We start from the raw sequence: 12,833 nt of genomic DNA on the forward strand, positions 1-12,833 counted from the left end.
CATAACTCTGTATACATGTGTATTTCTTTTTAGCTTACAACTGTGTACCCTACTTGTGCAGTAATATACTGTATATCTAATATCTAAGTTGTAGCTAAAAATGCACTCAGGGAGTGCAGACATCCCCCAAGAAAGCTGTTTGATGGTGAAGAATACTTTAAAAAATTCCTGCATCCAGATCGTGATCCGGATCACCATCAAAATTGATTTCATTTCCAACAATACCACAAAGTTTCATACAGATCCGTTCATGACTTTTTGAGTTATCCTGCTGACAGACGGACAAACCAATGCAACCGAAAATATAACCTCCTTGGTGCAGGTAAGTATTCATCTTACTGTACATTGTACATGAAGGGTCATTGGGACAATAAAGAGCTATCCCTTCTTTCAAGAATTTTTTGGTACTTTTTGGACTTTTTGGCCCTTTGTTATGACATAAGAGACAGGAAATGAGCAGGAGGGAGAGGTGGGGTAGGGTTGGAAAATGACCCAGGCCGGATTAGAACTTGGGTCCCCATGGGCATGTAAGCCCATATATGAGGGGCTTAAATGAGCAGGCTGCGCCACAGCACCGCCCGGCAATCTATTCTATTCAGGAAATACAGGAAATCAGAATATAAATAATGTGAGAAGTGGGAGAAAGAAGGAAGGAAGGAAGAAAGAAGGGCTACAGAGAGAGAGAGAGAAAGATCAAAGGAGGCAAAGGAGAGATAAATAGACACAGAGGAGGGTGGTAGGCGGATGGCGGGACTGTGAGAATCTGACAGCGATTCGTCAGGCCTGAGGCTATATATATATAAACTCTTGGATTGCTGCCGCTGCCGCCTCATCATCCCAAACCTAATTAATATGCCAGAAAAATATGATCAGAAGAAGAAGATGAATCAACCTTGTCACAGTTGCATAACACTGTTGTTGTATAAGACACCAGAAGGCCTACGTACATACAGTACACTCACTGTGGCAAAAAAGATAAGCGGGAAAGATGACAGATATGTAAATGATGGTAAGTAATATGCTGGAGTCTCTGTTTAGCTGTGTCGCAATACAAGGGAAAAAGCTCAAGAGACTGAGGTGAAGGTAGAGCCCATCGCAACTCTCTTCCGCCCCAGGAGATGGCAGCATTGAGTGTTTATTGTCCAATACAACAATAACAATCATAATACATTTTAATTGAAGTGTATTTTACTTTACATGACTTGACTTGTCTGTCTGACTGTCTGTTAGCAGCTTGTATGACTTGTGCATATGAAGAAAGTGACAATAAAAGCTGACTTTACATGACTTGACTTGTCTGTCTGTCTGTCTGTCTGTTTGTCTGTCGGTCAGCAGGATAACTGAAAAAGTTATGAATGGAATGGAATTTTTGGAAATGACACAAGGAACAAGTGAAGAGTTCAGATGCAAAACCCCCTAACTCCATTTCTGAAGACCTGCACTTCTATATTTTTAGAGAACCCCGTTGTTGGTTTGATTTACATTCATGTACTTGATAATACATATAAATAGTTATATTACATAAATAAAATAAAAAATATGCAACTTTTATAGCTTTGTATTGAATTAAGATTATTTTCTGAAATGGCACTTAGGGGGTTTTGCATCTGAACTCTTGAAGTGATAACAGCCTCTCCCCGGGGGCTTCGGGGTGGCGATCCGGATCACAACACAGATCCAGGAATTTTTTAAAGGATTCTTCACCATTGTGGGATAGGGCAAATTTTGACATTCCAGTTTCTAAGCCCCCTGCCAAAAAAAAGACAGAAAGACTCCGAAAAGGTTGTAACAGTCAAAATGTTCTATCAAACAGCTTCCTTGGCGGAGGTCTGCACTCTCTGAGTGCATTTCTAGTTATTGTTATTATCATTATCAAGTCAAGTCAAGTCAGCTTTTATTGTCAGTTTCTTCATATGCACAGGTCATACAAGGAATTTGAAATGAGGTTTTCAGTAACTATTATAGTATTATTATATTATGGTATATTACTCACGAGGAGAGAGTGAGGTTGTCGAGGTGGCTGTGCTTGTTGACGGGGAAGTGCTCCCCCAGGTCGAAGAGCTTCTCCAGGGCCTCGTAGATGAAGATGATGCAGATGAGGGCGGCGAAGGCCTCCTCGGTGAAGCGCGTGATGTAGCAGACCAGCGAGCTGGCGTCAGTGGCCACCAGCAGCAGACACAGGAAGGCCGTCCACAGCCCGATGCAGGTGCGCAGGGACAGGTAGGACAGGCTGAAGTCCCTGAGGAGAGACGGAGAGGAGAACATATTAGAGTAGAGTAGAGTAGAGTATCGTTTATTGATCCCAGGGGGAAATTAAGGTGTCAAGTAGCATACACACATACATAAATAAAGACATTGCTCACGAGACATTACACACATACTTAGACATAAAATAAAAAAGCACAAAAAGACGAAAAAACAGAGACAAACACGGAGCTACTCGACTTGCAGCCTGAGGGCGCAGGGACAGGTAGGACAGACTGAGGTCCCTGAGGAGAGGGGGAGATGACAACATATAGTAATACAAACCATATTTAAGGCGTCAATTGCAGTAAAATATCAAAATCAGGGGGGAGAGGTAAGAAAAGGGGAAAAAAATGGAGACATATTTTTTCTCAAAGTTCAATGACCCTAGTAGTAGGGGCTCTAAGCCGAGAAATCGTTACGCTCTGGATAGAAGCATATAATTCGGTACACATGTTCCTTGAGTGATTTGAAGACATCCTAGAAGGGGTGCCCCTGGAAAAAAAAATTGTCTACCATGTCATATACAATATGTCATGTTGGTAATGCATTACATTGTTATTACATGGCATTATACTTAGCTGAAAATGTTAATATAGTCCTCAGCAGAGATGAAGCAAGGGTAGTCTGCTTGACCAGATTGATAAAACTACAAAATGTACATAGTGTGAAAGTATGGGTGAGTCTGTGCTTACGTGCTTGACAGCATGTAACATTGTGAACGATTTGAGAAGATTCTTGGTCTGAATTAAAATGAGCATTGCCCACACTAAAACTATGGTGAGAATAGACTGCTCCTAATGCTCGATCTGAATGGGATAGTGTCAGTGCAAGATGCCCTAGGTAGCAGGTTCTCCATCCTCTAATTTCCATAACAGATAAACGTATTTTATTTGTATGAGAGAGGGTAAAAGACAGGACCTTTCCATATGTATGAAGAACCCCATAAGATCACCTAATTCTATATTTTTACAAGGCATTGTGCATATTGTGAGAGCATTTCAGTCATCTTTAGAATGGCATTACAGATTACTCAATATAGGCCTACATGTAGGCCACAGTATGGCTTCAGTTTAAATTAAATGGAAATTATTTCTTAGTACAGGTATATGTTGAGTAAGAAGACAGAGGTAAATTGTTTTTTTTTATTTGCAGACAAGTCCTCACCTAGTACTTGTGCCAAAAGTTGTATTAGTTAGCTCAGTAATCATTGAGTACTTAAGTTGCTATCATAACTGACAGCTGATGGACAACATGTACCGTAGGTCTTGTGCCACCCTTACCCATGGGAGAAATATCTATATAGAAAAACAATTATCATATGAAAGTAAATCATTACCTGTACTCATTTTCTTGATATGCAAGGCACACAAATAGTCTGGGAGGAAGGATAGTCTATCATACCCCCCCCCCCCCAAACAAAATGCCACAAGACTTTTTTTAACCTTCAAGATTTTCAGTGGTAACAGTAACATAACTCATTCCCACTACACCCTTTTGCATAATATTGTACATGTCCTCAGAATGCTCTACATGTTTCAGTTCTATGTAGTTGTACTGTACAGGACAGTACTGTGCAGTGCAGTACAGTACAGTAGCATACAGTACGGTGCAGTATAATAAAGTACAGTAGAGTATAGTACAGTACAGTACAGTAGCATACAGTACGGTGCAGTACAGTACAGTAGCATACAGTACGGTGCAGTATAATAAAGTACAGTAGAGTATAGTACAGTACAGTACAGTACAGTAGCATACAGTACGGTGCAGTATAATTAAGTACAGTAGAGTATAGTACAGTACAGTACAGTACAGTAGCATACAGTACGGTGCAGTACAGTACAGTACAGTACAGTACAGTATAATACGTAAGGGTTAACGTTCGGCGAGAAGGTCGCTACCGTGGAATAGCAGCACGACAGAGAGAATCTTTAGACCCCGACGCGGAGCGGAGGGGTCTTTTTCTCTCTGAAGTGCTGCTATTCCACAAAGCGACCGACTCGCCGAAAGTTAACCCGCTTATTATATGGATATACTTAAATGATTCACACATGCGGGGACATTTCTTTAGACCTATTTAATGTTAAGATTGTTGCTGCGCAAAACAAAACAGTGCCGTTGTGGAACACCGCTAGGCAACAGCTAGGTAGGCTAGCCAGGACAACAGGTGTTGTCTATCGCAGCAGCTGATTAGAGTGACAAAAGACCGGACCCCCTGCGGAGTGATATGAAACATTCGCTTTAGCCACTGACTTGTACACAAGCCAGTGGCTTTAGCAGTGAACGTCTTGTTGCCATTGACAGCGGTAGCCAGGACAACGGGTGCTGTCTATCACAGCAGCTGATTAGAGTCTTGTTGAAAAATCGCTTTAGCAGTGAAAAGTCTTGTTGCCATTGACAGCGGTCTGTTATAGACCAACCCGTCCGTTATCGAAAAATAACAGACGTCCGAACGTTGGGGAGCCCCGTTGAAATGAATGGAGCATTCGACAGATGACGTCACAAGCATATAATACAGTAGCATACAGTACGGTGCAGTAGAGTACAGTACGGTATGTCACATTACAGTACAGTACAGTACAGTAGAGTACAGTACAGTGCAATACAGTAGAGTACAGTATAGTCTTGATGACTTTTAGGCTACTTTGACTTTAGCCCTCCAAAGCCAATAGGATTTCCACATGCTGTTGTTTTAAGTTTTTGAAAGACTATTTTAGTAGCCTATGTGAGAGAGGGAAGGCAGGCAGACATGTTTTAAATAAAGGACCACACCCACAAAAAAATAATAACCAGCAAACAATAAATTAAGTGGTTAGGTAGCCAACATATCATCTAGATTAAAGCCAAAAGTAGATGAAAAACAGACATGTTACCATTTTACTCTTTTAAAATATAAAGTATCTGTCAATAAACTGTATATATGATATATTCATAAATGCCCTTATCACTCCATTGTACACTTAGGACTGAGATATACATATCTGAACATCAGCATACATTTTATTTTGTAATGGCCTATAGTAAATCATCCAAGCTGTCACTGACACTTGATATGTACATGTATTATTGACTTGATTGATATGAATATTTCAGTTGGACTCCTAGGCTTAAATCATTGAGGGGGTCCTAAGGAAGTAGTAGTAGTTTGTGTGTGTGTGCGCATGTGTAAGTGTGATTAAAAGTATTGTGTGCCATCTATCTTTGTCTGAAGAGCAGACTGAGTGTCTGAACCTGCTAATGCTAGCATGCTAACATTGGGAGAGTTATGTGTGGCCCAGTTCAAGGGTTTATCTCTTCTCCCCTAAATTTTCTAACCACAATTTTCTTTTTGGATTTTATAGATATGACCCACTGCAAGTTTTTAAAACTCTTAATGAATGTTGGTTCAATAGCTAACTGCCCAGACATTAGCTCTCAATTGTAGAGTGATCTCATTCTGACCATGGTTTTTATGATTTTCCTCTTTTTGAATCTAAATAAGACATATATAACATTGTTTTCATGGTAAGTTTTGCACATATTTTCAAAGTTCAGTTTGTATACATCACACACAAATAGGTGGATTGGCCCATAACACCATTATGTCCAGGCAGTACAGCATTTTACTACTATTGGCTCGTTTTGGGCAGCCATCTTGGATTTACCCCATAAAAATGACCTTAATGACATTGAAATTTGGGGCACCCCTTCTGAAATGATGGAGAACACCCTAAGGAAGGTCTACACCGATTTTGGTGCTTCTATCCAGCGCGTAATGATTAGGCCCTTTTTGGACGGTAAGAGACCCAGCTATAGAACACATTTCAACCAGTCTCCAAAAATTAACATTGAAATCCCACGAAAAATACATAGGCTCTCGCACTAATAGAAGATGAGATTAGAATAGTCAAGTCATGTCAAGGGGAGTATATTTATTACAACCGCAGTTGACCTAATGTAGTCTGGAAAATCCCATGCTGTCTTGCACACTCGTTCCGATCTGAAGGACAGCATGGAAACCCTGGCTGAAATCTTCGCCTGAGTTTGGGATGCCAACCAGTGGAGTACAGTTTAATGACAAATACAGTAAGTATGTGTTTGCACTAGGGGTGGGCGATATGGCCAAAAATGTATACCTCGGTATAATTTTAGTCACGGTATATATCACGGTATATATCACGGTATTGTACATTTGTTTAAAATTGAAGCGTTGCAAAATGACAAAAAAAAAAAAAAACATTTTTTTTTAAACCTTTACATTTGATTTTTGGAAATGACACAATGTCCTTTCATATATGTGTGAATTCTTGCCATTACATTTTTTAAAAACAAGCAAAAACTAGCCTATGTAAAATGCATTTTGCAATGCAATGCAAAGCTAACCAATAGAACACTGTCAATTTCACCAAGTGTCGAAGGGGTTAAACTACGGTAGAGAGGGGGAAAAGGGAGGGGTGTCAAAGAAAATGGAATCTTGTACAAGAACGACCACTGGCTGGTGTGGCCAGGAGTGGCACTGCAGCTATATCATCCAGCCAAGTAAATAATGAATGGGTGCCAATGGGGCTGTACGCTTCTCATAGAACTATCTGCCCGTGTGATTTTTTCCCTGGAAACAATGAAGTCGCGTTCGATAGATATGAGTAAGTGAAAGCATTTGCCGGCACGTTTGCATCTTGTCAAGTGTTAGATTCGTGAAAATGACCCTTATTTCAACTATAGCAATGACATAACACGTGACAATCGACTTTACGGCACTACGCCATTTGTTTTGTAGTTTTAAGTCTGACTTCAGATGTCGATGTGTTTAAAGCGATGGTTCGGAGTAGAATCACCCTAATGCCATTTGAACCGTGACACCCATCCACCTTTACACCCGAAGTGTTTTCTGCCGCAGGCTTACATCAACAGAGTTGCCGTGTTATTCGATGTTTATTCCGGTTAGCTTGACTCAAGCGCATATGGATACTGGGCACCGTCTCCAAACTTTCCCCACAAAAATAACATGTCATGACACCAAACTTCTGCAGTAGCACAAATATGGTCTGTACTCACGAAACGAAGCATTTGGAAGTTTGGAAATAATCCAGGAGTTTAGTATTATCAACACAAGCTGAATAGCTTCTCTGCTGCTAAAGCTGTGCCAACGTTACTTCCGTCATATGAGACAAGCCCGTAAAAGTCTTCAACAAACTTCCAGACGAGAGTGTTAAAAAAGTTTTCACTGAATTGTGATTAAGGCTTATATTTTCAAGGCAATACTTAAAAGATATTTCAAATCTTACCTACTATCAATTAGACAAGGATTTTCGTTATCAATACTGATGCTGAATTCACTTTTCATTGTGCATATTATGAGCTTCGTTGAGGACTCTTACATGCTTGTCTTAGATGACGGAAGTAACGTTGGCGCAGCTTTAGCAGCAGAGAAGCTATTCGGCTTGTGTTGATAATAATAAACTCCTGGACTATTTCCAAACTTCCAAATGCTTCGTTTCGTGAGTACAGACCATATTTGTGTTACTGCAGAAGTTTGGTGTCATGACATGTTATTTTTGTGGGGAAAGTTTGGAGACGGTGCCCAGTATCCATATGCGCTTGAGTCAAGCTAACCGGAATAAACATCGAATAACACGGCAACTCTGTTGATGTAAGCCTGCGGCAGAAAACACTTCGGGTGTAAAGGTGGATGGGTGTCACGGTTCAAATGGCATTAGGGTGATTCTACTCCGAACCATCGCTTTAAAGTTATGTTAGGATTGTTGCGGACACCTGTTATTTATTGCATTTAAGGTGGTGGAAAAGCGGCATGTGTACATGGGGTAAAGGAAATGACTGCGCTCATCCTTAAGAATTTGGGCACCTTCAATTAACATGTTGGACGGCGGTGGGGGGTTTTGAGGTGTGTGACCGTAGATGTCTCTGCTAGGATCAGTCAGAGTACGTCTCTCGTCAGCTCTGGTCGTGAATAGTCGCAGAGATTCCTCAGCCAGCAGGTATTAGCCGAATGCTAGCGTGTTGCAGGACAAAACTAACACGTCTTTGGGAGAACAAAGCCATGTCAGGAACCTTTAACTTCACTTCTAATACAACTTCCATGATAAGGTACAGAATGTGCACACACCTTTACAAACCAGAGAACAGAACCGTCACAAATCCCTGCTGAGCCATTTAGCCCAATAGGCTCCCATTCATCTTTTACTTGGCTGCGTTCGCCAACGGGGCTATATGGGAGCCAATGAGAGACGCCTATCTCATAGCTTAGAGAATTTCTGGGGGTGTCAAACAACTACATCTTTCATTGCACCTTTTTTTCTATTTCTGGAGTTGTTTATGTAATTTTGAAATGTGTGCTTGCATCTGTGATTATGCCATGCATAATGGTTTAAGCTGTCATTGTTAAAGTTAAGAAAAACGAACTTTCACATGAGGCAGTTAGCAATGCATTGCAGAACTAATGCATTTGAATGGCAATGGCAGCTTTCACTGCACCAGCGGTTAGCGATTAGCGTGCTAACGTTAGCGAAATCGCTAATGCCACATTTTAAACAGTGAACAGTCATTTTAGTTACTAACACCCAGTCAGATATCATGAATGATATTATCTCAACTGGAAACAGTAACATACAGCTGTTACGGCTGGCGCAATGTGTTAAATGTAAGGCAACCAAGGTTGGCACATTAAGCACATTTATTTTGTCAGACACCAGCATAGACATGAATGACTTGGGCTGTTAGCTAGTTAGCTTGCATTTCGTGCCCAGTAAATTGTGGAGTCCAGAATCGAAATGTGTTGCCATCACATAGGCTACCATTTCAAACAATAGTTCACTACACTAACCATACATTTTACACTTGAAGCTTATCCAAAGGAAATCATTGTGCTGTTTCTCTACAACCACATTGCTACTACAACTCTTGAGGCAGTCAGTCGGGTGGATGTTCAAAACGTTGTCTATACTGCCATCTGCAGGATGCAATGCGCTATATCACGGTAGAACGGTATGGCCAAAATCCATACCTTGATGGAAAAAATACCTTTTACGATAGTATACCGTCCATACCGCCCACCCCTAGTTCACTGTTCCAAATACTACCCATTTACCCATGTAACAACACTTTCTCATCACCACCACAAGATGGCACCAGTGTCTAACTAAGCAAGCGACACACAAGCTACAGTGACTGCAGAGAGCAGCACACTTAAACATTTTCAATATGGTAACCAAGATCAATCACACCATGTGTCACCAATGCAGACAAGTGGGATCAAGTCTGGTCTCCTAATACATGGGGGTGTAACCATTGCACTCCATTCATTCTCCTAGAGTGCGTTACAATATGCGACCTTGCCTCCTCCACTTGTGCTTGTCTCCTCGTACCAGGAAGTAATATGTCATGATGACATCACTGACAACAGCATTATATTTCAATATCTTGCAAAAGCTCAATTGCAAACTCTTTTTCTCATTTGCAATTGGGATGGTGAATGAAAAACAGTCCCTCAAAAGTTGTTGTGGCTAGGCTGACAGCTGGGAAACTTTATCGTTTTCTCCACGGAGGAGGGGCCAGGAGGAGGGGCGAGGAAACAAGCACAAGTGGACGAGGCAAGGTCGTATATTGTAACACTCTCCTAGTCCCCCAGTCACCTAAAGAAGCATGGCTGTCATAGGATAGCAGCTCAAAACATTATGGGCATTTCTCAAAACCTAGTGCTCACACTTCCAAGTGTATCAGCCTAATTAGTCACGCCCAGTGATTGGATACTTTTTTGGTGAACTCTACGGAGTATCCAGTCACTGGGTGTGACTAATACAGAGTGTCCAACCACTGGGCGTGAGTAATTAGGCTGAATACACTTAGAAGTGTGCGCACTACGTGTAGGTTTTGAGAAACGCCCTATGTCACTTGAATTCTGAGAGAAACTGCTTATGAAGGTAGAGAATGTGCGTACATCAGTGGTACAGGTGCTGGACAAAATAAAGTAACTGAAACAAATGATAGAAGTCCGCAACACTGTTAATGCTCCCAGTGATTTATTTGCACGACGTTTCGGACCTTCGTCCTTTTTCAAGTGCAACAACCACTTGAAAAAGGACGGAGGTCCGAAACGTCTTTTAAATAAATCACTGGGAGCATTAACAGTGTTGCGGACTTCTATCATTTATTTCAGAAACTGCTTATGAACCACCGCTTTTACCTTGTCAATCTCTAGTGCACTCACTTGCAGAACTTGAAGAGGATCTTCTCGAAGACCAGCACAGGCCCCGTGCTGCCCAGGATGGTGAGGGGCTGGCCGGCAAACAAGGAGTAGGCCATGCCCGTAATGGAGGCCCCGAACAGAGACTCTATGGCACTCTATAGGGGAGAGAGAGATGGAGAGAGAGGGGGGGTGAGATAGATAGATAGATAGAGAGAGAGAGAGAGAGAGAGAGAGAGAGAGAGAGAGAGAGAGAGAGAGAGAGAGAGAGAGAGAGAGAGAGAGAGAGATAGATAGATAGGGAGAGAGAGAGAGAGAGGGGGGGGGGTGTCAAATATTATGTTAATATGAACATGATTTGAAACATATGAAGAATCTTATCAGCCCAAGACGGCATGTCCCAGCAGCTATAGACTACTACAGAGAGTCATATAGGTCTCAGGAACACACAGCAAGATAATTACCCACCAGCTCTGCTCCAGATGCCTCCTGTATTAGATGGGCTAATGACGGGTTGTTTTGGGCTAAGACGTAAGGTGGAGCAACAAAATTGAATGCCCATAAACTAATTAGTAATTGGTGGTCGATATGCTGTAGTGAATATGCTTCTTAGATAGTCCACTAAAAACAAACAAACAAACAAAAAAAACATACAATAGTGGCACTGGCTGTTATTGCGCCGCCCTGACATGTGCTACTGCTGCAACGTCACTGACGTCATACGACATATTTGTTCACGTTGTGCCATTAGTTTGGATGATTTGGTTATCGGTTTGTGCATCTGTGTAAACAGTTCACAAAAGCAGCCAAAGTACAAAAAATGCTTTGGCGTAACACCGTCGCATGGATGTAGAAGGCACAAGACCATGTCCAGGGCAGGCAGAATAGAGAATAGAAATGTCTCTGATTCCTCTTTAGGCAATCAGACAGACACACGTGAGGCAGACAGAGTAACAGACAGAAATGAACAGAGAGAAAGAGAAAAAGACTGCCAAATAGAAAAAATGTGAATAGAGCTATCTTTGACTGACCAGAAAAGTGTGTAGATTTGTGTGTGTGTGTGTGTGTGTGTGTGTGTGTGTGTGTGTGTGTGTGTGTGTGTGTGTGTGTGTGTGTGTGTGTGTGTCTGTTCCACATCGTCGCCTCTGATGTCAGCTTCCATAGCTCTGCACACACTGACTGTCTGCTCTGCTGAGTTTACACACACCACACTAACACGACTCGAGACAGCTCCCCCCCCCACTTCCCTGTCCCCCTCTTTCCCTCTAGCGTGCGCGCGCACGCGCACACACACGCACGCACGCACGCACGCACACACACACACACACACACACACACACACACACACACACACACACACACACACACACACACACACACACACACACACAGACATACACACACACACACTGCTGTCACTTTTTACTGATGGAGGCTACATCAGGGGTCTCCTAGGGTCTCTGAGAATGCCAAACTCTTTGTCACTGGTGGTCACTGATAATTTAAAGGGGCACTGTGTGAGATTTTCAGTTGTTCATTTCCAGAATTCATGCTGCCCACTCACTAATGTTACCTTTTTCATGAATACTTAACACCAGCATCAAATTCTAAGTATTCATTATGACGGGAAAAATTGCACTTTTCATACACAAAACGAGAGATCTTCTCCATGGTTTGCCATTTTGAAATTCCTAAAATAGCCATTTTTTGCTTCAAAATTGACTGTAATTGGACCATACTAGTTAACATTTGTTTGTTACTTAGTAAACTTTCATGTAAAGATCAAATTTGGCAATAGGGAGCCTAGTTTCAATGAGCAGCATAGTTGCAGTACCTTTTTTGACCATTTCCTGCACAGTGTCCCTTTAAGCTTCATCTCTCTTTTCGGGAAAGTCTGAGAAGAACACCCCAAAACAAGGACGAAAAGATTGATTGATGTTCAGGTGAAATTGATATGTATATTATTTCAGACTGTATCTCTTAATCGAGAAAAAAAATCCAAATCGTATCTCTGCCTGCCTTTTTCTCACTGAGCTAAAAAACAAATCGCATGCTGTTAATGTCAGTCAAACTCAAGCCACAAAAATATGCAGTGTTCATTCTACACTTACAGTGTACTAATCCTAATACCATACAATCTAGAAAATATTGAATTGGCTCACTGTGTTGAGTTAACGCTGCATATTTACTAGAGATGCACCGTTTCCGGATCCGGAAGGATAATAGGGTTTGTCACAGGATCCGGATCTGGCAGGATCTTAAGCAGTGGATCCGGTATCCGGCAGTTACCTAAAAATCAGGATCTGGTACATCTTTAGTTTTTACGTAGCCTAGGCTTTTCAGTCAGCCTTTCACAACCCCAATCACTGCATGGAGTGAAAGCCCTTTGGAAGCGGCCGTTGCAGGCAGT

General features: G+C 41.7%; 1 protein-coding gene across 1 annotated transcript in view; it reads right to left on the reverse strand.

Annotated features, from left to right (window-relative positions):
* LOC134436701 (sodium bicarbonate cotransporter 3-like) overlaps nt 1-12,833 on the reverse strand; it is a 177,808-nt gene that overhangs the window by 21,810 nt on the left and 143,165 nt on the right. Inside the window, exons 14-15 of the mRNA XM_063186038.1 lie at nt 10,448-10,581; nt 1,994-2,239 (exon numbers count right to left, since the gene is read on the reverse strand). Coding sequence (XP_063042108.1) covers nt 1,994-2,239; nt 10,448-10,581 — 380 coding nt within the window. The remainder of the gene's footprint in view (nt 1-1,993; nt 2,240-10,447; nt 10,582-12,833) is intronic.

Source organism: Engraulis encrasicolus, chromosome 20 (genome assembly GCF_034702125.1).
Source record: "Engraulis encrasicolus isolate BLACKSEA-1 chromosome 20, IST_EnEncr_1.0, whole genome shotgun sequence".
Classification (NCBI taxonomy): Eukaryota; Metazoa; Chordata; class Actinopteri; order Clupeiformes; family Engraulidae; genus Engraulis; species Engraulis encrasicolus.